This window comes from Bemisia tabaci, chromosome 6 (genome assembly GCF_918797505.1).
Source record: "Bemisia tabaci chromosome 6, PGI_BMITA_v3".
NCBI classification, from domain to species: Eukaryota; Metazoa; Arthropoda; class Insecta; order Hemiptera; family Aleyrodidae; genus Bemisia; species Bemisia tabaci.
Window position 1 is genome coordinate 46602828 of NC_092798.1, and position 25951 is coordinate 46628778.

At 38.1% G+C, this 25951-nt stretch overlaps 1 protein-coding gene across 1 annotated transcript; it reads left to right on the forward strand.

Annotated features, from left to right (window-relative positions):
• The first annotated feature begins 180 nt into the window (after positions 1 to 180).
• On the forward strand, positions 181 to 25308 carry LOC109030025 (calaxin). Its single transcript, XM_019040767.2, has 4 exons — positions 181 to 539; positions 15611 to 15752; positions 16565 to 16818; positions 24498 to 25308. The coding sequence occupies exons 1-4, from the start codon at positions 181 to 183 to the stop codon at positions 24718 to 24720; spliced, it is 978 nt and encodes a 325-aa protein (XP_018896312.2). The 3' UTR covers positions 24721 to 25308.
• Positions 25309 to 25951: the final 643 nt, after the last annotated feature.

Genomic DNA, 25951 nt, shown 5'->3' on the forward strand with positions numbered 1-25951 from the left:
CTTAGTCTTGAAAAATGTGGAATAATTCACAGCTTCACGGAATTGTATGACGCTTCTCACTGAATTTTCATATTTCTCAACTTTACCCACTCTGAACGAAAAATATGCGTCCGAAAATGTTTAAAATTTGTAAAATAAGTGTGATGTGTGTTGCAGAGCGGCGGTTTGTAAGGCGTGAGGATGTCCGGGCTAGGGGCGGGCGGTGGTGCGGGGGGCGGGGGCGTGGGCGGAGGGGCGCCAGGGCTGGGGGCGGGCGGGGCGCTGATGAAGAGCGTCTCGCTGTTCCTGTCGAGCGGGCGGCGCGGGTCTGGCAGTCAGCGGACAGGGCTCGACGACCCCGGAGCCAGCTCCCTGGAGGCCCAGCTCGCGGACCCCTCGAGGCGCCCCCGCAACCGCCGCTCCTGCAAGATGAGCGACGACCCCAAGGCCCAGGCCCAGGGCAGCGGGCAGCTCCTCCCCAAGGTCCGACGAGTCGCCACCAGCAACAAGAACACCGCCAAGATGATCGACTCCTTCAAGAAGCAGACACATTTCACACGGTAACTCATTCACCATTTATCAGGGTTCCCACAGAATTTAGAAAATGAAATCCCCTGACATTTTCCTGACATTTCCCTGATTTCCCCGACCACTGAAAAAAAAGTATGGTAATATCTACTTTAAGTCCACTTGATTTTTTAACCAGTAATACACTGAAAAAAAGTAGCTTGGATCAAGCATGATGATTCTTGAATTTGCCGCCAAGAAATTTTTTTTTCTTGCTTTAAGCTGACTTTTTCTTGATACAAGAAAAATAATGCTTGGGTTAAGCAAGAAAGTAGCTTATATTAACCATAAAAATTCTTGATTTAAGAAGAAATTTTTCTTGGCGGCAAATTTAAGATTCTTTTTTTTTCCAGTGTACTATTAAGTAGAAATAACCACGATTATAGTAGTATTCACCAGAACTTAGGCGATACTTACAATAAAATGGTTAGTGTTCCCATAGAGTCTGGTGTTTATTACCATATTCGCATCACTGTGTCAGATTATGGTAAAATCTACCATATTTTCAGTGAACGTTTTGGTGAAATTCCTTGACAAATGAGGATAAGCGAGATGGTTAAAAATATATAATTGGAGATATTTTTCAGGCAAAGTTTGTCGTTCGAAAAGCCAAACCCATACTAAGAGGCAAATGAAGGTGACTTCATCATTTTCCCTGACATTTTCGTCATTTTCCCTTACACTCCCCATTTTCCCCTGACTTCTTAAATTTCTCTGACATTTTCTAGTCTTCCCGGTATTCCCTGACTGTGGCAACCCTGATTTATTCTTCACCGTCGAGTTATTGCACGACAAAGCAAAAGCGGTACACGGACTTTATGTCCACTTTTCTTTACGTCCACGGACTTTTCGTCCACAATTTTTACGTCCACAGTTCTAAAGCCCACACTATTGTTAAGTCCATTACTTAAACGTCCACTAACTTAAGTCCACAAATGTAAAGTACACTAAAATCAAATTCAAGCGTCATTTTAGTCCGTGTGTAAAATTATATATTGACAATATCGAAATGAAAAAAGTAAGAGAGAGTGAGGTGTTGTTATCGTAACTCATATTTTAAATGAAATGTTAATTTCTTCTTTTGATTCATCTTTTCAAATTGTCTTTGGTAAATACTTGGATTCATTTCTATCCTTGAAATTTCCGATATAAAATATGCCTTAAATGTAAATTCTTTTTTTTTTTCATGAAATTGGTTACTTCATTTTAAAAACATTTACATTTTTTAAACGTGGTAAATATTTGTGAAACCTTGTCCAAGCAATGGCATCGATATGAATCTCAATGAGCCGCAGTTGTGCTGAAAGGAACTATACAAAAATTAATAAAAGAGGAAAAAACTAAGAAGCACGCAATTTTTGGTTTTTAACTTATTCGTACATCGACCTCCTTGAGTCAAATACTTCCAATTTTGAGCGTTTGATTGCGCTTACACCACGCTGCAGCACAGTAAAAGCCCAAAACATAAAAGAATAAATTTGAATGCTTCGGAAATCATTAAATTTGATACGAAACCACTATTATATTTACAAAAAACACATTATATTTTCCAGTAGTGCATATTTCTTTTTCATCAATTTAAATAAGAATAATTCATGCAGAGTTTTCAATTATGAGTTGAAAAACGCTGACTCCGCGAGTTCAAATATTAGAGCCTAACACAGAGCGGAGCGGCGTGTTAGCAGCGCAGAACGCGCACTGGCGCCTACAAACCTAACGGGATACTTCACGCATTGCGCAACGCGTGAAGTATCCCGTTAGGTTTGTAGGCGCCTATACGCGTGTCACGCTGGTTGCCTGCCGCGCCGCAACGGTTTAAGCAACTATTTCGCGTCAGAGGCGTTGCACAGTATCTTACAAGATTGAAGGCGCACGAAATAACTAGTTAAAGAGGACTTTCAATTTTGACTGCATCTGTTTTCTGCATCTGCATTCATACGCAAGGCTTCATTGAGCTGTTAGACTTAACTTGGTTTTAACCAAGTTAAGTCTAACAACTTAATGAAGCCTTATGTATGAATATGACCTCGGTTTATTTTGGGGTCATAAGACAGCGAGGTAAAAATTTGCTTGCATTAACCAAAAGAGTTGCTTCATATACGTGAGTGACAATTTTTTTTAAAATCACGGGCAAACAATAAGAGACAGAAAAGCATTTTTAAAATTGAAGTGAATTATTTTTGGGGCAAAACATTTTTGCAATTTCTCTTTAAAGCGTCCCTAAACGCTGAGCGCTTGTATTAAAGCTTCCTGCTTTCTTTTCTCCGTTTTTGGCACTTCTTATCCTTACATATACCTCTTCCTAAAATACACATTCAAACATAATAAGACCAACATAACTGATATGTCAGAGAGTACAAATGAAATCCTAGTATCTATGCTATATTTTACCAATAGTATTTACGTGCATACAGTAAAGTTCACTCATTTTTTTCCTAAAACCAAACTGTCAAACCATGATGACTTTCCCAGTTTTTCAGCTTAACGACAGTTAAGATTTACTGGATATTCTGACTGAGATCTTTGCAAATTCTGCATGCTTTCGATTATTGAAAATAGTGAACGAGTTAAAAATAAAGGATTCCCTCTTTTCTCCCTCATTCTGAGTTATCTCCTCATAATCATGCATTACCAATGCTCACTCTGCCGTGCTGAGGAAGAACGCCGTATGAGCCTTCAGACGATGCCAAATTTCCTTTGATAAAACACGAATTTCCTTGTAAACTTGTCAATATTTTCCTTCCAATTTTTCAGATAATTTTGTTCGAAATTTCTTCTAAGGCTCTTGAAAATGTCGAGGAAAAAAATCATAATTTTCCTTAAAAATAAACATTTTATCGGATAAAATTTGGCAACTTTCAAATGCACGTACGGCGTTTTTCCTTAGAACGGCAGCCCTGAAGATTGACGTTTCATTCTGACGTGCCATGGGAAAACGGTGAATCCTGGGTCGATAAACAAACCACTTAAATCCTATGACGGTCGGGTGATGGTGACGTAACATTTTGTCATGAACTCGAAGCTGACTTGCGGCAAATATGCAGTTTAGAGTTAATGACTGTGAGAAGTGAGAAATCGAACCATAGGTGTACGCACGAAGTCGTGCGGGCTCCTATTCCAGAGAAATTCCTGGAGGAAGTACTGAAGACGACGTGTTTTCTTTTTTTTGTCCAAGGCGGATAAAGAAACTTCCTCTTTCACCAGAATTTTTGTTTCGTATATTCTTTCTGGGGCCGAATTTTGTCGACTTTTTCACACGGAGTGCAACATCCATCGATGAGTTCAAACCGCACCACAGGCCAATCAGAAGCGCTAAGCTGGACTTACGTGTAGTCGAGACCCGTCCTAAGTATATTTAAGTACGGTGGAAGGACCGACGAAATTCGGCCCCAGTTGTTGTGTTTTGTCATTTCAAGTCTTTTTCGTATTTTCTTCCTAATTTTATTTTAAAAAAATTCTGAACTCTGATCGGATCCTGCTTTCACCGATCATCGGCATCACTCAGCATTCACCAATTCGTTTGATGAATGATATTCGATCGCGACTATTCGCTTAAAACTACTTCCATCGATCAGAATTCGCATCTGTATCGATTTTATTCGATGGACTCACTCGGGTTCCGGAAATTCGAAGGCGTCGCGGGAACCGGAAATGACCGTCGTCGACCGGAAATGGCTAACCTCTTGTTTCCGGATCCAGCTGGAATTGAATTTACAGGCAATTAGGGTGAATTAGGTTCGGCTTAACGCGAGGTTCACACGAGACCCCATCCCGAGTTCTGCTCGCGAAAATCGATTCTTCGGTCGGCGAAAAACTTACAACTTTCTTAACGAAATCACACTTACAGCCACCCCTCGTGCCTTTCGCAGCCCCTCCCCCCCTTTCCTCCGTCTTTAATGCCGACTCAAAATCGAGCATTCGCGTGCCGAACGGCGGTTCTTAAATTCTCCCCGCGAAAATCTGCAAAGACAATTATGGGTAATACGTACACAAAAGCTTGCCCCGACAAATATTCCCGAGCGTGTTTAACCTATAAAACTGTAATTGAAGCAACTTCCTCGGTCAAATGGCGCATGAGGCTTACAATTTTGCTGGCTTCAAGTAACTTACGAGAACAGAACCCTCTATTTGCACGAAACTGAATTGAACCACTCCTGACGGAACTTGCTACTTGGGATACTGCTGCGCATTTTTAATCTCTGATATTGAAGTTTTGACCCGAATTGATGCCGTAGAGTTTTTACCTCGGAGGACATGGGTTTCTTTCGTTAGCGGATCCACCAAATTGGCAACATGATTTTTCCCCTTTTAAACCTATCGAAATGTATCAATTCTTGTAGGGGTCAGGTGTTCTGACAAGAATCGATTATTTAACATAGGTTTAAATGGAGGAGATCCGGTGTTGCCTAATTGTTTGATCCGCCTCTGGTTTCTTTTTCTTTCCTGAAGATGCTCACAATTGAAAATTAAGTAGGTAAAACTCCGGAAGTAAAAATCACAATGGCGGTATTTCAAAATTTTGCTCCTTTTTAATTTTTTTTAGAAGATTCTAGCACAAGCCTTAAGCAAAGTTTTTAGAGAAGTAGAATTTGATGGGAAATCTACGATGCAGGAACTTCGATACCATGTATTCCTCAGCATTTTTTCAAGAAAATTGCGTTATCATTTTGAAATGTTTTAACATTTTCATTTGGTTGCATTTATTTTAATAAAACACGCTGTGTTAATGACACAACGCCATAATACAACTATTCGTACTCAGGAGTTGTTAGTGTTGCATATAGATACAGTTGAAGGCGTTCTGTCTTTTGAGGCCTTTTGGATTATTACACGGTGGCGCGCCGTTTTAAATAATTTAAAACGATACTTCTTGCAGAGATGAATTGAATATGAAAGAGACCTGCTTAACATGCCAACATGCAATTTGCTTAACCGTGAAACCGCTTGCGCAAGATATCTAATATTTCGAAATCGGGACTATTCTGAACTCTTTAATACGCGCAAGTTCACATAGTGACTCATTTTAATATATGCATCGAGGATAACCCGGCGCAAGTAGTAGTTACCAAATTTTAAAAGGAGCTGCCTGCTCATTTTCGAATATTAATAGGAAGCGGTTGAATCACCCAAGAAATAAAATAAAGTTTGCGAACTACGTTTCACGTTTTGACCGGCTGCAGAGGAAACCAAACCGTGAACTTTCAAACGCTTGAAACTTAACTCATTTTCTCACCCTGGAATGACAGCCGGGAAAAACTTTCTAGTTTAAAAGTATGCAGAACTAAGCTAAGACACATTGAGTATGATCCAAAAATACACCGCGTTCTCTATGGATGAGTATAAAGCTTAGAGGATAAACTTGATAAGAATTCTTAGCAAAGTTTAATTAGAAAGTTAAACACAACGGAAAAGCCTTCCAGTTTTTTCATACCTCGTCCAATCCTTAAACTTAATTTGAAAATTATCCTTGGTGTCAGGAGTTGATCCTTCCCGGTTGAAACATAGTGACTGAATATATGATTTTAAGTATAGAGGATAGTATGTTCTATAGGCATTTCCTAATCAGTCACACTATCCGTGAAATATTTAATTTGAATGACGTTCAGAAGATTCAACATTTGTTCGTATCCCTATTTTGTGATTAAATTAACAAGAGTTTAAAAAGAACTCTCAATGTTCCAATACTTTGAAACCAAAAATGAACTTGACAATATGACGTCCTGTTTACCTTTAATACTCAATATGTCTTCATTGAGTTTGACTATCAAAACAGCATTTTCTAAAAGATGAGAAATGTCAAGTCGTCGCAAGAACCTTACGAAACCAACCAAAAATAATTTAAAATTTCATAGAAATTCTTAACTCATTATTAAAATTAACTTAAAATTATAGAAATTTTGAACCATGAGAAAATAATGGGCCTCTAGACAAAGTACGAATCAAAGTACTACAAAACACTTTTTGTTTCAAAAGTTCACGAGGGAAATGAATGGCACAACAGGAAGCCTCAAAATCAACAACTGAACATGATATCTGTGTCCACGATTAACTTGCTTTAGAGGCGGAAATACAGACGACACCATCTATATTCTCTAACACCCATTTGATCTGTGTTGTAAATATGTATTAATATAAAAATCAACTATCAGGGGCCCCGCACACGAACTTTGTTAAAAAATGTTTAAAAAGGCAGAGACACTCACGTGTACGTCAATTAATTTTTAAAACTCATGGACGCGTTTTGTCCGTGACATTTAACAATTGACGTGCATGCAAGTGTCTTTACCTTTTTTAACAAGTTTTTATATAAGTATTTATATATTTCGTTCAAGAATCGTCACCCGAACTTCCCGTGATAAGAATCCTCTGCTGCCTAAAATTTGGGATATTACCCTTTTTCAAGTAAACAACATTCCTTTTATAACTAGGTATAGGCGTGCAGTATTTAATTATTTAATATCAGAACATCACCACTGAAATACTAAAAATTTATTGAAAATATTATTTCCAATATTCGTATTTGAAATTCGATATGCTCTGCAGTTGTTCGTCTCAACTTCTCAGCGAGACAAAAAAATAGCTACATCGTTCCTATTCTTCTCCCTTTCCTTTACATAGCGCGTTCCGTGATGATTGAATCCTGTCAGGAAAAGTGAAAAGAGGAGGAGGGGTTGGGAGTTGAGGGTTGAGGGTGGGAGCCATCGGAGGAAAAGCTAGGTTTGATTATTTCAATAAAAAACCGCCTGCCCAACCCTAGTTTGCCGTGTTAAGCTAAAAAAGCCGTTTAAACATTAATATGCTGCCAAATTTCCGCCTATAAATATCGAATTATCTTGAAACTTTATGTGTATTTTTATTTGAATCATTTACACAATTTTAATCACAATTTCTCCTAGAGAGCTTACAAATTTCAAAGAATAATACTCATAACTTTTCTCCGGCATTAATATTTAGCCTGGAGAAATTTGGCAACGTTCGAGTTTTCTTTGGGAGTTTTTCCTTAGCACGGCTGTGGTGCGAGCAGCAACCTTGATCCCCTCACCCACTCACCGTCACCCACAAACGGGGGGTGGGGGAGGGGGGCTGTTCCCCTCTGAATCCTGTCCCGTCTATTTAGACAAATATTACTGCCAGGCACAATGAATGAATTGATTTGCGGCTCCGTTCACTGCTGCCTTTTCAACTCATATTCCGAGGTTTTCTTTCGTGGTGAAGTTTGAATCAATAACTCACAACTGCAATTCATGACTGTTTCACTGAAAAAAAGCTATGCGCAATAAAAGAAAAGTAAATGTAATTAATTAAATCTTAAAATTCAATATTCGTTTATTTGAAAGAAGAACTACATAAACTTATTATCTAACACTTACACCTAATCTAATCTGACCTAAATTTGTACAAATTTATTCCATTAATGATATCTAATTAAGTTTTTGGACGGATGAGTTATTAAATAATCACAATTGTTCCTTGATAAATAAAATCTAAGTAAATCTAATAAAAAAAGGAGTAAAAAGTCTAAATTTTAAAATAAATTGGTCAAAATCGTCAATAATCGATTTTGTTTTAATTGGAAACAGCTTATTGCAAAGAATTATAACAAAAATAACTAATTTGATGAGTAGTTTTATGACTTTTGCATATCTGTAAAGCTTCACATTGTTTTTATTCATTTACACAGTGATTGCAATACTGAAAGATCTCGACCTACACTACCCGCTGTCAATCGGTTAGTTTTTTTCTTTTTTCTTTCTTTTTACATGAATTGAGGTGACAATATTATCGAAAAATGAAAGAGTCAGTCGCGTATACTACAAACCTGTTCGAAAATGATAATTCTTAGTCAAATTTTTTAAATGTAGGAAAAATTATTCAGGCCTGGGAATCAAACTGCGCCGCTGGGGAGAACAACATTTAAACACTACAATACATAATTTCTCATCAAAATTTGATGCCAAATAACAGTGCATAATGTGTATCATCAAAATCCATTCATCGATGAAACATTTGCCCCTAAAACGTACACCTGGCCAATAAGAGAACGTGGTATTAAAGTGTATCACACCAACCATTGAAAACGAACTAACACATTCAAGAAAATAATTTACGTACGATTTTACAACTTTCTTTCATTATCATTATCGGGAGGTGCGTGTTGGAGTAACTTTTCACTAGCTACCATTTTTCTCTATGGCTCAAAATGAGGATGAAGTATTTGAATCAACAAAAAATGACATTGACAATGAGCGGTCTTTAACGCACAGTAATAAGACGCGCAATTTCCAAAGCAACCCGTGACTATGAAGAGCAAAGTATTTGAACACTTAAAATTGTCATCACACGAAGAAACGTAACTTAATTCTAAGGCTGCAGTATTGGCTCCAACAATTCAATTTTCACAAAAATGTACCAGTATAATTTTTGTCCAAAATTTTACTGGTTTTTGCATGAGATCAGAGGAACCACGGAAATATCCAGGAAGAAATTGAAAAGATCTCCTCATTAAAATGCGATTTGCGATGGGAGGCAACATTAATATACAAGATTGCCACAGAATTTGAAAGATGAGATTCCCTGACAGTTCCCTGATTTCCCTAACACATTTGAATAAAATTCCCTGACAATTGAAGATATGCTAGATGATTAAAAAGACATACTTTGAAATAGTTTCCGGGCAAAATTTGTTGTTCAAAACGTCAAACCCATTCTAAAAAGCAAATAAAGGTGATTTCACACTTTTTCTCTGACACTTCCATCATTTTCCCTGGCATTTCCAGGTTTTTCCTAGCTTTTTAAAAGTCCTTAACATTTTCTGGTTTGCCCGGTATTTCTTGACTGCGCAACACTGTCTATAGTTACGTTCTTTCGTACGGCGAACGACGAGATAAGAGACAAAAAATTGTTTCTTTTGTTTTTTTTACCACCAGGCTAATGGGCATGATGATGTATTTCCACTTTACTGTAGCCTCCGTTACCGTAACCTCCAAGGAACTGGATTTTTGGATACCAGCCCCTAATTTTCCGTCCCAATCCGAGAAAATGTAAGCCCCGAAACGCGTGGGCTTTGAATTTCCCTTTGTAGACGCGTTTTATCGTCTTTTTGAGTTCTTTGGATGGTGTGCAGAAGCACTTGAAGCCGATATTTTTTCGCTGTAGTTGCAGACTTGTAATCATCTTCGGTTCCCTTCTCCTTGAAAACACCATACCAAGGATCACAGCGCTCCTTTTGACAAACATCCTTGTCCGTGTAAAACCAGCCTCCATCGTGCTCTGAGGCAAAGAGAAGAACAGTCATGTAGCTTCGTTGGTTTCTTGACGGACCTCAGTCGGAACCGAATCTTTTAAAAATATTGACCGTTTTAATCGCCAATACTTCAGATTGGCCTTCAAACAAAGTCGCGGGAGTTTTGAAGAATTGACGTTGAGTGGTGCTTTTCCATTTAAAAAACCAAGTACGCTGCCGTGTTAAGGAAAAACGCCGTATCAGCATTCTAAAGTTGCCAACTTTCCTTCGATAAAATGTTTATTTTTGGGGAAAGCTATGCATATTTTACCTTGAAATTTTCAGAAACATTAGTTGAAACTGCGAGTAAAAGTATCTGAAAATTTAGAAGTGTACTCATGAGTTTAGCAGAAAATTCGTGTTTTATCAAGGGCAATGGCAACTCTCGAATATTCATACGGCTTTCTTCCTTAGCACGGCAATATGGCGGGAAGTCGCAAACCGAAACTTGTAGTTAGGGAGTTGCACCTAGAGTCCCTTTATACTGAGAGTCAAGACAATTTGAATCCATTTCTGATTGGTTCCCGTATTTTAGGCCTTCACAGTGTCACAAACGGGAATAAAGATTACAGTTTCACCGATTGCAAAGATTATAATCTGGAATGGACCGGGGAATTACGGGTTCGGCAAGGAACAAACGGAATGAGAGGAGGAACGGAGAAAGGCATTTGAGAATGGGCCGATCAAAGATTACGAAAAACGTTCAATTTCTGTAATCTTTATTCCCGTTTGTGACTCCATGAAGGGTGTTGTCTTGACTCTTAGTATAAAGGGACTCTAGTTGCACCATCTACAAATCGATGACCGAAGTGCGAAACCACGTATATCGGTTTGCGACGTTGCAGACTTCCTGCCGTACTTCATTTTTTCTTTGGGATGCTAGTCAACGCGATTTCTTGAAAATTTCCTCGATATTTCTCCTCTGTACTGGCAGAATATTCTGTGTAAATCTCATTGTATAAATTTGGCTTGTTTCTCTTTGAAAATAAAATCAGGGTGGAAATGTTGAATCACTGTAATAAGGATGCATGGTTTCGCACTTTGGCCATTGATATTAAAAAACACTTCGGAGGAACATAGGAATTCGAAAGCGGTATGGACATCGGCGAGGCGTGAATGATTGATTATCGATATTTCCCCATTTGAAGCTGTGGTATATAGAATCGATTATGAACGTGTTTATTGCGACCATCCTGTTTATCGATCCATTTCCATAGAATTAAATGGCAGATCAATCGATAAATCGCAAAACACGCCCATATTATGGGGTATAGCGATTGCAGCTTATGACCTTCGGCACTTCAATTAAAATTACAAAAATGAATTCTTCTGAACTCTGGTGGAAATCGAACGAGTGGAACTTGCACTTATATTGGTATTTAGAATATAACAATTTACGATCCTGTAAAGAAATTTTAAGCAAAGACAAAGATAGAAGGAACGATAGATGACAAAAAAAAAGTCCCTTATTCTACGTTTCAATATGAGGAGAGTATTTTGAATTTTTATTTACCCGATTACTTCTCGCTTATCTCTCACGGAAAAAATGAAATTGCTGATTTAAAAATTTTGTAGTCAAAATAGTTCACTACATATAATATGTAGATTTTACAATAAAAAATGCTAATTCAACCACTCTCGTGGTTGAATCAGCTTTCCACTATTGTAAAATGGACATTTGGACGTATTTCTATAAAAAAAAACTATGTGCAGATGATAAACATGGGGTGTGCTCATGAGTTAAAGCGTCCCGACGACGATCTCCCCCTCGTGCCCCGGCTCGATCATTGCCGCTGACGTCACTGGCGCTTGATTATTGTCATTTATTCTTACGACCAGAGAACTAACGAGCACACCATTTCTCACCTGCACATAAATCTGTTTGATAGAAATGCGTCCAATTAGCTTTCCACTATTGTAAAATGGACATTTGAGACATGTCGGATATACTTTTTAACAACAAGTATAATTAGGGACAAAATTATTAGTTTGTTGGCTTCAACTTACTCCAATGATATCGAGCCTCGCTTCCTCGAATGCGCAGCAACATCACAACTGATAGTGAAAACAAGTGTATGTTTCTCATTTCTGACAAGGAGCCCGAACTTCCGTGTCCCGATGGCACAGCGGCGAATCTCCGATCGATTCTGAGGGTTGACTGATGACTGATGTGATTTGGCGGTAATCGGATGACTAATATATGAGTGACAATTCAATGAAGTGACGCAAAGTATTTTTGCTGCTCAAAAACTTAAACGGAGATGTCAAAAACTAGGTTCGGAATCGGAAGGAGAGCACGCAATGCTAAGGTTTTTTGACGTGATGCATTGCGTGAAGGGAGTTCGTCAGTCGCATAACGGAAGAATGTCGTATGAGCCTTTGGAGGTTGCGAAATTTCTTTCGGTCCGACATGAATTCCCGTGTAAACTTGTGAATATTCTACTACGATTTTTCTACTCGCAATCATCCGAAAACTCTCGGTGAAAATATTCATAGCTGTCCCCAAAAATTGATTTTTCATCGGGGGACAATATTCTAGGGCTCAAACGGTGTTTTTACAAACCGCGGCTGTGATGACGTCCTTTATTTCATACACCGCTCCGATGTACGAACTCAAATTAGCATAGTCATGTTGTTTTCGGAAAGTCTTTACCAAACTGACATTTAATCTGGGTTCAACTTTTTGACGTGGGTGGATTTTATTTTGACGATTTTATATTTTTCTTGGTTCATCTTTTGACCTGCAAAAACACTTTCGTACCTTTTTTTGAAGGTTGTTAATTGGTTTTTCCTACGTATGTACCTTTTTTCATACATCAGCTCATACTAGATATTAGAGGTCTTTTCCGAAATTCACGCCCGATCTCCCATTGGCTTTACGCTGCTTGCGTGGGAGGGGCGTGCGTCGCGTGCGATACACCATGACGCTAGAGGCGGATTCAGCAATTTGGCAACACCGGATTCCCTCCATTTAAACTCGATTCTTGTCGGAGAACCTGGCCCCTCCAAGAATCGATACATTTCCGTAGGTTTAAATGGAGGAAAACGATGTTGCCAATTTGCTGGATCCGCTAATGCATGACGCTTGGACTCCATGACATTACTGGACACAGGAAATCTATCCAATACTTGAAATCGGCTAGGACAAATGGACATTTTCAAATGACATATTCGTGGATCTAAAGGACGGATTCCACCAAAATCGGTCTATTTGTATTCGCCGTTACCAAATTAGTTGTTTCAAAGACCACTGAGCTTCCAGGACTTTACGTCCACCTACCTTTCGTCCATTAAATAAATGTCCACCGCTATTTATGTCCACTAAACGTTAAGTCCAGTCTTTATAAGTCCACATAATTTAATGTCCAACCATGAATATGTCCAAAATTGTCCAAATTGTGGACATGTTATGTCCACATTTTTTTCTTCTCGTTTAGATGACAGGAACCCTGGAACCACCTCAAAAATGAATGCATACCACTACTACCTTCATTCTTAAAAACATTTCATTCATGAATCAAGTCATGAAAGAGAACAGACTCTAAGAGCAGATAAAAACATATGTCCATGTGTACACCGTACAGATATGATAAGATGAAAACCAAAGCGGGAGCCTGGGAAACGCTCCAATGCCAAATTAAACATTTTTCTGTAACAGATGCAGTCAAAATTGAAAGTCCTCTTTAACTAGTTATTTTGTGCGCCTTCAATCTTGTAGGATACTGTGCAACGCCTCTGACGCAAAATAGTTGCTTAAAGCGTTGCGGCGCGGCAGGCAAATAGCGTGACTCGCGCATAGGCGCCTACAAACCTAACGGAATACTTCACGCGTTGCGCAATGCGTGGAGTATCCCGTTAGGTTTGTAGGCGCCAGTGCGCGTTTTGCGCTGCTAACACGCCGCTCCGCTCTGCGTTAGGCTCTAATATTTAAACTCGCGGAGTCAGCGTTTTTCAACTCATGATTTCGAAATGTTTGCACTCTCTGCATTGATTATTCCATTTTAAACTGATGAAAAAGAAATATGTACAAGTACAAATAAGTTAAAAACAAAAAATTGTGTGCTTCTTAGTTTTTTCCTCTTTTATTAATTTTTGTATAGTTTCTGTCATCACAACTACAGCTCATTGAGATTCATATCGATGCCATTGCTTGGAAAAGGTTTTACAAATATTTACCACGTTTTAAGAATGTAAATGTTTTTAAAATGAAGTGATCAATTTCATTAAAAAAAGAATGTCCATTTAAGGCATATTTTATATCGAAAATTTCAAGGATAGAAATGAAACCAAGTATTTACCAAAGACAATTTGAAAAAATGAATCAAAAGAAGAAATTAACATTACTTTTAAAATGTAAGTTACGATAACAACACCTCATTCTCTCTTAATTTTCTCATTTCGATATTGTCAATATATAATTTTACACACGGACTAAAATATGACGCTTGAATTTGATTTTAGTGGACTTTACATTTGTGGACGTAAGTTAGTGGACGCTTAAGTAATAGACTTATCAACAATGTGTGCTTTAGAACTGAAAGTCTGTGGACGTAAAAGAAGTGGACATAAAGTCCGTGTACCACGACTGAATGGACGTGTAAGGTTGAATGAAATTTAGGGAACCATGCGGCCCCCTAACTCCACTTACATAGTTCTTTTTGATTTGATTCAATTTCACATGGCTTCTTTTGGCATACTAAGCCGTACTAACTTACTAAGTACTAAGTAACGTAGTAAGCATACTAACTAAATGGACGTTATTGTGCCATGTCGAACTATGTGCGTGTCGTAAAAATGGGAAAGTTAGTTGATGGTTTAGTATGTTTGACGAAAATAATTTGAACATTTCTGTAAGTGACCAGAGCCACGAACTTTAGCCACGAACACGGCGATCAAATGAATGGATTTTTAGGGAAAACGCGCCCTTACTTGGTAATGGATATTTTTTGCAATTATGTAGGATATCACTTTCATTGAGTTACTTGTTGAAGATACCCATAAAAATCATCCCAATGGTAGCATGATTCGTTCAGACTTTGCTCAAAGCGTCGCCTGAGCGGTTCAATTGTTTCACGAGGTAAAATTTAATTCAATCAAGCTTGCGCTATTTAAGGAAATTTTATGTAATAAATCAGCACTCATTACTCTCCTCAACACATCAACTTGAGTTCATCGGGGAAGTGAATAATTAGAAATATTTGATGGTGATTTGCATCTTAGTTCTTCTTCGAGATATGCAAGCAATAAAAGAGATTATAAATGTCTTGCTATTAATTAAAGATAAGTTTTATTCTGTGCTAATTTAGGAACTTATATGACCAGTACACGTGCAAAAACATAAAGCAGCTCATTTTACATAATGGAGAGGCTAATAAAAATAAATTAAAAAGCAAATAAAAATTGATAACGAATGCAAAAAATGGTTTGACTGACGTGAGCTCCTGACGATTGCGTAAAAGTAAAGCGTGTGGAATTGTTTGACTTAAGAGGTTCCAGGTAAATTGTTTCACGTCGCTTAGTACTTTCTCCTTTTCCACGAATGAAATGGTGGAATAGGTCATTAGAAACGGCTTGGGTGATCGCACACATGAACAATTTTACTGAACAGTTGTTGTATATACGCATTATTCCCAAAGAACTTAAGACTTCAAAGTTGCAATGAAGTTTTCGGTCCACATTGATTATGATTAACTGGAAAAAGACCTCAACTTTTGTACCAGCTAGTACTTATGTTACACAAAATATCCGTACAGCTTTTGACCTAATCGTACTTTTTTCCAGGCAAGAAGTAGAGGCGTTATGTAGGCTATTCAAGAAGCTAATAAGCTCCTCTAATTTGAACATGCTCAACGGCGGTTCAGCAAGAGGTGGAAAAAGTATCATAGCAGGGTCCACGGGGTTGGCCGCTTCAAATGTTGGCGAGGTAAAAATTACCTTTTCAATTTGGTTTCGTATCTTGCATAACAGTACATGAAACATGGAGCTCTTGCGGGTGTCAAGATCTTGCGATTTAAATGCTGATTTCCTTGTAAAGTTTCGCAAGTAACACGATTGTGCCACTGGTTTTCTCTGAAATCAACTCCAAAGCTTAAAGAAACTCTCAAAAATAGGATGATTGAGTAGGAGTTAGGTAGAGTTGAGGATGTGAATAGAGAGGACATCCTGCACTACCCCGAGAGTCCACCTCTGTATCAATACAAACACTCTATGCAAAGATAGAAAGCAAATACATCAACAGGGCTGCCACCCTATTTGGGTACTCCAAAACTGAAAACACGGCAACCCTGCGAATATGCGCCTTATCTATGAATGGAGAGTTTGACTTGATATAGAGATGGACTCGTTCTCAATTTTGAGAGCTTTTCTTGAGCTTTGGAGCAGCTTTCAGAAAAAACTAGTGGGGCAATCGTGTTTCTCGCGAAATTGTATACAGGAATCTGCAATTAAATCGCAAATTCTTGACTCATGCAAGAGGTCCAATAAATGTTTTGGATGGGACTTTCAAACTGATAATATCTGCATACTAATAAATATTACAGATTTACACCCCAAAATAATCGATAAAGTCAATTTCGAGGCTCATCAGCTTAACTTGCGACTGGTGATGATAAAGTTAAAAAGATAATATCTCATTAAATTTGGCAATAGCTGATGTGGCTTAATTTCTTTATGCTTAAAAGCCCCTGTGAGCCCTTGCCGGAGGTAGTTGTTGAATCATGATCTTCTAATCCTCAGGGTCTGGACCGTGCGGTATTTCGAGAGCTCCTGCACAACACGTTCGATCTGGTGACTGAAGAGGTGCTCATGGACCGAATCTTTTGTGCCTTCGACCGATGCAACGACGGAGTGATCCACCTGGACGAGTGGCTTCTCGGCCTCTCTGTCTTCCTCTTAGGCACCATCGAGGAGAGGATCTCATACGCATTCCTTGTCTACGATTTGAACTCGGATGGCATCATCACCCGAGAAGAAGTCTTCCACTTACTCAGGTCAGAATCCCCAAAAGCTCCTCCGCACTTCTGCCGTGCCAAGCAAGAAAGCCGTGTGAAACTTCAGGCGATGCCTTTGCCTTGATAAAACAAGAATTTCCTGGTAAATTATGAATATTTCCCTTCAAATTTTTCAGATAATTTTTCTCGCAATTTCACCTAAAGTACCTGAAAATTCAAGGAAAAATATTCATAACGTTCCTCAAAAAGTAACATTTAACTGAAGGAAATTTAGCAACGCTCGAATGTTCGGACGGCGTTTTTCCTTACCACGGTAGACTTAAGAGCGATTTCCCATATCGACGCCGTAAGTCCGCAATCACATATCTCGTTTCCGCTGTCTGAAAATTTCCGCCTCCATGTTATTTTTTGAAAGGAGAGCAAATTGACATCATTCCTAGAAGTTTATGCAGAATTTTCTTCGTACAGAGAAGAAAAATCACGGCAGTTTTAAAGAATTGCCGTTGAGTAGTTTACCGTTTAAAAAATAAAGTATGACAGGAAGTCTGTGACGTCGCAAACTGAGTTCTGTTATTACCGACTTACACCGTCGATATTTTCTTACGCTCGTTCTGAAAGATAGTAAAGGACGCATTTGGTCAAAAGAAGCTATGTCCATTCTGACACGTGCCTTCAGATCTAAAACACATGAATGCCAGGGCTCATGTCAACATGGATAAAGCTCATTTTGATTTAAATGCTTCCATATTTTATTGAGTCCGCGCTAACGTGTGAATTCTACCCTGCATTCACCTACCTCTAAAATATAATGTCCCCGAACCGAACATGATAAAATTCGACCTTGTAAAAAATGCATCCCTTTTTTCCGCGGATACCCACGGTTGAATTTTTTCCCGGTGAGGGCTTTCTTTTAGTTGTAGGGTGGCTTCTAGGACTTTATGTCCACCTACCTTTCGTCCATTAAATAAATGTCCACCGCTATTTATGTCCACTAAACGTCAAGTCCAGTCTTCATTAAGTCCACATGATTTAATTTCCAACCATGAATATGTCCAAAATCGTCCAAATTGTGGACATGTTATGTCCGCATTTTCTCCTTCTCATTTTAATGACAGGAACCACCTCAAAAATAAATGCATACTACTACTACCTTCATTCTTAAAAACATTTCATTCATGAATCAAGTCATGAGAGAGAACAGATTCTAAGAGCAGATAAAAACATATGTTCATGTGTACACTGTACGGATATGATAAGATGAAAACCAAAGCGGGAGCCTAGGAAACGCTCCAATGCCAAATTAAACATTTTTCAGTAACAGATGCAGTCAAAATTGAGGGTCCTCTTTAACTAGTTATTTTGTGCGCCTTCAATCTTGTAGGATACTGTGTAACGCCTCTGACACGAAATAGTTGCTTAAAGCGTTGCGGCGCGGCAGGCAACCAGCGTGACTCGCGCATAGGCGCCTACAAACCTAACGGGATACTTCACAAGTTGCGCAATGCGTGAAGTATCCCGTTAGGTTTGTAGGCGCCAGTGCGCGTTTTGCGCTGCTAACACGCCACTCCGCTCTGTGTTAGGCTCTAATATTTAAACTCGCGGAGTCAGCGTTTTTTAACTCATAATTTTGAAATGTTTGCACTCTCTGCATGAATTATTCTTATTTAAATTGATGAAAAAGAAATATGTGCTACCGGAAAATTTAATGTGTTTTTTTTTGTAAATGTAATAGTGGTTGTCAAATTTAATGATTTCCAAAGTATTCAAATGTATTCTTTTATGTTTTGGGCTTTTACTGTGGTGCAGCGTGATGTGAGCGCAATCAAATGCTCAAAATTTGAAGTATTTGACTCAAGGAGGTCGATGTACAGAAAAGTTAAAAACCAAAAATTGCGTGCTTCTTAGTTTTTTTCCTCTTTTATTAATTTTTGTATAGTTTCTTTCATCACAACTACGGCTCATTGAGATTCATATCGATGCCATTGCTTGGAAAAGGTTTTACAAATATTTACCACGTTTTAAAAATGTAAATGTTTTTAAAATGAAGTAATCAATTTCATTAAAAAAAGAATGTACATTTAAGGCATATTTTACATCGGAAATTTCAAGAATAGAAATGAAACCAAGTATTTACCAAAGACAATTTGAAAAGATGAATCAAATGAAGAAATTAACATTTCATTTAAAATATGAGTTACGATAACAACACCTCATTCTCTCTTAATTTTCTCATTTCGATATTGTAATTATAATTTTACACACGGACTAAAATATGACGCTCGAATTTGATTTTAGTGGACTTGGACTTTGTGGACTTAACTTAGTGGACGTTTAAGTAATGGACTTAACAATAGTTAAATAATAGTAAATACTAGTTTTATTGCAATAGTTTGGGCTTTAGAACTGTGGACGAAAAGTCTGTGGATGTAAAAACAAGCAGGAAGCTCCAACGCATTGGCGTCGGAGAGCGGCTCTGGGGGCAGTAATTGTAGTCAAGAATGAGGGCCTAGACACATTTTGTCATTGATGTACAATCCGACAACTGTCGATTCAATCAACGAAAACGATTCAAACTGTCGAATCGCCCCAATGGCCACGATAGTTGTTAGACGTTTACGGTTTCCCTGGTAACCTTTGTTTGCTATCAGCTGATATCAAGTAATATGACTAGGAAGCTCCAACCCAGTGGTTAAAGCTTCCTTAACCGCGAAAACTTTAAAATTCAAATTTTCAAATTTTGAACGTAAAGTACATTTTTTCCATCACGAGATAAAAGCACAAACAAGTTTTGAATTGTTGACTGTATCACCATGATTCCAAAAATACAATACACAACATAGCATTGACTAACAATAAAACAGTATGCAATAAAATAAAGTCATGACAAGGAACATAGCCGAAAATGGCGCCGATTCCCATCAACCAACGCGCGGTCTCTACAATGTAACATGCTGCATTGATACTCCCCAGCTGGGACCGTCCGGAATAGCAGCTCTAGTGCAAGCACCAGAGCCGCTAAAAGTGGACATAAAAGTCCGTGTACCGCAAGCTGGAAAAGCTCGTCAAACGCGCTTTCTTTCTGTTTCAAAGCGGTATCACGATCGAGTCAATGGGAGAGGTGGGACATGTTTTAAAAACTTTAAAAGCGTACATCTTCATGAATGTTGATGTTTAACAGGTAGTTTCTCTGGTTTTCTCGTAAAATTTCCTGTTGAATGCACCCCTCAAAATTAAAATTGTGACGAGATAAACGTACGACCTTACAATTTTTGCCAGAAATTTTATGCCCGACTTCTTCCGAAGACTCGTTCTACTGTGCGCCGCATGAAAAGTGGCGAGTCCTCAATTGTCATGCTAAGGAAGAACGGCGTATGAACCTTCAGCTGTTGCCACATTTCCTGCAATAAAACCTCAATTTACTGGGAAAATCGTGGATATTTTTTTTCAATCTTTTCAGACAAAATGTCCGTAATTTCGTCTAACATGAATTTCGTCTAAATTTCGTAATTTCTAATTTCGTATTTTCGTTCAAAAATTTCAAGGCAAAATTCGCATAATCGTTCTCAAAAATACAAGTTTTATACGTGGCAATTTGGCGACTCTCGAATGATCATACGGGGTTCTTCCTCAGCACGGCAGTGAAACCGCGACCACGCGTACCAGGTCCGTGACTCGGGAAGATGCGGACTGATTTATGAGCTGAAAATCCACCGGCAAGGGTCCGGGCACGGCGGAGCAGCTTTTCGAAGCGAAACTTTTTCAAGTGGAAACCAAACGTCGCGCTGCGGAGCTTAAAATCGAACGATTTACTGCATGCAGCATGGCTTGCCGCTTAATTCGGCTTCGTTCTTTCCCCCTCGGACCGAACAGTTTAATTTAATAAGTTTCCGTGGAACTGTGTTCAATTTAAACACGCTATGCTCCCCAAGACGTTCGTTGATGTTATCGCCATCCGGCGAATAAAAGGAGGTGTGAGTTTTAAGAATGAGATCCTTGGGTAAAAATAAACTCTTACATTTTTAAGAAAAAAAAAATGGACAATTGAGCGTAGCCCCCCCAAATTTTAGCGTACCTCAAAATCGTTGGACGTGCATAAGGAGACCATAGATATGGTGTCCTGTGCCAATTTTGAATGAAATCGAACAGATAGATTCTGAGATATAGCTGTAGACAGATTTGGGGGACGTCGGACGGACGGACACACATTTTTTCAAGTATGGTTATTTTTACTCCTGGGACCTTAAAACGTCTAGAAATGATGAAATTTCAACTTTTTTTTTTTTTTTTTTTCTTGGAGGATGACAATACTTCCTCTCTACCCTATGGGAGCGAGAAACTAAAAAATTAGTGCGCATTGTTCACAGGCATTTCCCACGAACTTTAAGAGGATTGACCTACGGAAAACAAGATGTTAGGTATTTTGACCTCCCATATAGACGTATTTCTGTCACACGGAACTATGTGCATTGAGATATGAGCCCTGAGACCCATAAGAATATGTGCATAACAGGGCCCACTTCATAATGCACATAGTTCCGTTTGGCAGAAATACGTCCATATATAAATGCGCATTTCGATTCTGTGCGGTCCTGCGGTTTGATAGTTAAAAACAATAGACAAAGCTATAGACAGCGGAGAAAAAGAGGAAGTAGAGTGTTTCCATTGGCAGCAGCAGGCAATTGCTGTGGAAATGGAAGGTAAGTAATAGACTAACAAATGGCACCCATGAGGTACCCAACTTCATCCCTTCTTAATCCATTACGACCGCCCATTTAACGGTTAGAATCGCTCTATTTCCCATTTGTTTTCTTTTTCAATAGCTTTGTTTATGAATGTCAATGATCAGCTAGTACTGCTATGGCAGGGGAGTTTCGCGGCACAGGACACAAATAACACAGTAATTAATGAGTACTTAATGTACTGAAATCAAATGAACGTGGACAAACTATTGCATGCAACTATTAATACTCTCGAGCCACTCACTTTGCATACTCTCAATTTTTGAAGGCGAACTGGTCAGGGAACGGAATGCCCTGCGATTGAAAGTGTACCTGAAGCAGAATGGGTATTTTCAGGCGCGTCCTCACAGATGCGCATTTAAATGGGACTCGAAGTGCGCAACTGCGAATTCTTTTTTTCTTTTTTGGGCTGATGTTATTCCCAAAAATCTGAGGAAAATCTTTTGAAACATGTGCACTCTCAATTATTTAGAAGTGCAAGAATTTACAAGTACTGAACGATCGCAACCTTTCCGTTGAGTTTTTGCAACATCAAACATTTTTCACTTTTTAAAACAAAATCCACTCAAAATGATAGCTCTCCGGAGAGAATCTTACAGAAATGGGAAAGATTCAGTTTTTTACGATCGTGGCTCACTGTTTTGAATTGTTTTTTTACTTGATAAATATAGAAGCTAGGATAAACTATTTTGTTAATTAATTGTGAATCGATAAACTCTGAACCCTAGCGACAGAAACCTTGGAGAGGAAGGAGGGCAAGGTGCCATCCCCCTATACCATTTTGATTTAAAAAAAAAAAAAAAAAAAAAAAAAAAAAAAAAAAAAAAAAAAAAAAAAAAAAAAAAAGATAAATAAGAAGGAGAGATGGACGGACGACTGAAGGTGCAGGAAAGAAAAATCAGCATTTCCAGGAAGAAAGCATGACTGTAAATCTTCCAAGTGCAGACTCGTACATTGATGGAATCATAAAATTAACATCCTTTTGTTTTTCGACGCTGCTTTTCTGTCAAGATTTAAAACTGCAGAAATGAGTGACCTCCCAACAGAAGGAGATTACATTCATGAATGCTTACGTGTGTTGATGGGCCCTGTGGCCTTTCAGTGTAAAGACAGTGTCTTAATCCTCCCGAACATTTCTATTTTCCTCTGAAATTGTGGCAAGAGTTGATAGTTTTTTCCCCCTTTCTTAATTGAGTCATTCAAGAGTAATAAATACCCTTCTTTGCCCTCCCTTTCCTATGCAGCTTTCAATTCATTTCTTCTGCGCAGAAACGAAACAGTTTAGAAAATAGTGAAATAAAAAACGAGAGAACCTAGCACGGTGGATATTTGATTAATTGAGGATGTTGTTTCCTTCGTAGATGATCTATCAATGATTCAATTAAAGTAAAAAGAAAGCATTCATTTTGGGGCGTGGTGCAAAGATTTTATTTGACTACTTTTCACCCATTATCTGTTTTTATTTAGTGGAAATTCCATCTAATTATTTACGATTTTTTTTTTTATTTTATATATTTCTTACGAATTTTTCCTCTCGCGAGGTCAGTGATAATATCAAATTGCGCTTTTAACAGCTTTTCATGTCTTTTTTTTTCAATTCTGAGATTCGAAAAGTAATTTTTTGTCCTCATGAAAAATCTTTGGGCCGTTTAAGTATAGAATAGGTCATTTTGACCCCCCCTTCCTCCTGTAAGGCACCCGTAAAACGTCCTCTCACCTTCTCTTTTGAATTACATAAAGCTGGCCTGCCCCCAACCCTCCCTCAATAAGATAATCTAAACAGACATGAAAAATACTTTATTTTATTTTATTTTTTTTCAAAGGTGTGAGGTTTACGTAAGACTGTGATTGACCTCACCTCCTCAAGACTCGGGAAAGCAATCTCAGACACCCCACCCCCTCTCTCTCCTCAAGTGGCTTACGTAATACTTGAATGGTTTATTTGAAGATCACTTTTGACAATCTCACAAGGTTAAAATTAAAAGAATGGTATGCATTCTTATGAAAAAGCGAAAATCCTACAAGATTGCTTTCTTTGATTTCCAGGTGAAAGGTATCAATCACAGATTTTCAATTATCAATCACAAAAACGCAATTTTTGGTCATCCAACACATTTATGCTGAAATGAGCGATGTTGCTCGCAAACCCTATGCATACAGTTTCTTTTAGTATAAATATGTCCTTACGATCAAAATCCTCTCTTTCCTCAAAATTTCGTCGGATATTCTCTTCTATTTCTACGGAAGTTGTTTAAAAAAAGAAGAAAAAGCCATCATTTTTTGAATACCGGATCTATGACTAATATATTTGTGACCGGATCTATGAAAACCGACCTTATTTTCTGGAAGGAAATGTTTCTCAGATTTTTGCCAACACCTAAACCATGTTATTCTACAACCCAAGACTTGTTTTGGAACTCTAAGACTAATATCTCCATCCATTTGAGATTTTAAAGTTGAACTTGCGCTAAAACTTCCAGATTTTCCTCTTCCATGTATCTTCAATTTAACAAAAATTTCTCCTGGAAAGTAAGGGTCATTTTCATAGATCGGTAACATACATGCCAAAAAAAAACTTTCATTGGAAAAAAAAAGATTTGCAGAATTTACCATTCCTTCACGCTGTATTTCGCACAGCGTGAAGGAATGGTAAATTCTATCAATTTTCAAGTCGATTCTGCCAGAGAAATGGTTACCTGTACCAGTATACGTTTACCTTATTTCTTATGGCAAAATTTACTCTGAACTGACGCTGTATGGAATACAGCGTGAAGGAATGGTACATTCTACCCATCTTTTTTTCAGTGTACATAGGAATAAGTTTACAGTTAATAATTCCTTTCAATTTATTCAATTTGCACACAATCACATTTAGCATGAATATGTAGAACTTTGCTTTCCATGTACTTTGATCCTCCAGTCGTGTGTTAACCCTGATACTTTCAACCCTACCATTTCATTTTCCTTGATATGTTGCAGAAATAGCCTAATCAAGCATCCACAAGACGAGGATCCCGACGAGGGAGTTCGCGATTTGGTGGAGTTGGTCTTGAGGAAAATGGACCAGGACAAAGACGGGAAAATCTCTTTCAATGATTTTAAAATAGCTGTCCTTAACGAACCACTTCTCCTGGAGGCATTCGGACAATGTCTCCCTTCAGAGGCCTCTTGCAATGCTTTTTTGTCTATTTTGCACTACTGAAACCCCAACAGTTAAAGCGACCAAAGTTGACAACTGGACATATTTATGCGATAAGGTACTAAGTCCAAATGATTAGAATCAAAAGAAACTATGTGCGTATGCTTTGCATGCTGCATTGTTCGTTTTAATTTCCTTCATTCTCACACTGTTCTTTTTCACATAAATACATCCAAGTGAGGAAGCTTGAGGTCCTATTGAAGCTCACTTAGACTTGTCGTCAGATAGCTTATTATAATACCGAAGGTTTCCTCCAAACAACACTTAAAGAAATTTCTCTATGGCGGTTCTATCTAATGACTTCTAGAAACGGATAACTATACGCCTGAATAGTGAATAAAAAATAATCCATGCGTATTTTAAGTAAGAAGTGCCACGGCTCTGAGACGAACATGCCTTGACTCATGGCTTGCAAGAGTCTGACAAGAGTTTGACAAGAATCTGACAAGAGTCTGACAAGAGTCTGAGTCTTTTACATTTTCCATTTATCATGCCTGTTAAAATTGAAAATGGGAGTGTTCTGTTTAAAATTAAATTTTTGTATTTAAATTATGTAATGATCAAAGATAAGATACCATTCTTGTGTTCACAATTTATGAATAAATCCCTTAATTTGTTTAAAAAAAAAGAAAAGAAAAGAAAAAAGAGTTTTTTTCTATTTATTTTGGAGTAAAATCCCAAACCAACAAGCTAATAGGAGAGTTTAATCCAAGAAAAAACCTTGTTAAAAAATCCCGTATATTAATCATACGGTAAAAAGTAAATTTTGGGAGCCATCGCTAAAAGATTCGCGTATTGATGACTGATGATCAAAAAGTCGAGTGATTGGTTCAGAAATCCTGATCCCATTCGTGAAATTCGCCTAGCAAAGAGCTCACTCCGATATGTATCCGGCGAATTTCACTTCATTTTTTCTCCAACAAGTTACTCATCAACCATCAACAGGCTAAATGGACGCATTTCTATCAAACGAAACTATGTGCATTACGACATGAGCCCTGTTATGCATGTATTCTTATGGGTCTCAGGGCTCATGTCTTGATGCACATAGTTCCGTTTGGCAGAAATACGTCCAAATATAGCGCTTAACTCCTTAACTTTTGCCGTAATCCATTACATTCACTAGAAAAAAAGTCTCTTGGATCTGGGGTCCAGACTCTTGACAAATATGACGAGAAAAAATGATCTTATTTCAATCGAATTTTTGCTTGAATCAAAAGGAAATTCACTTAAA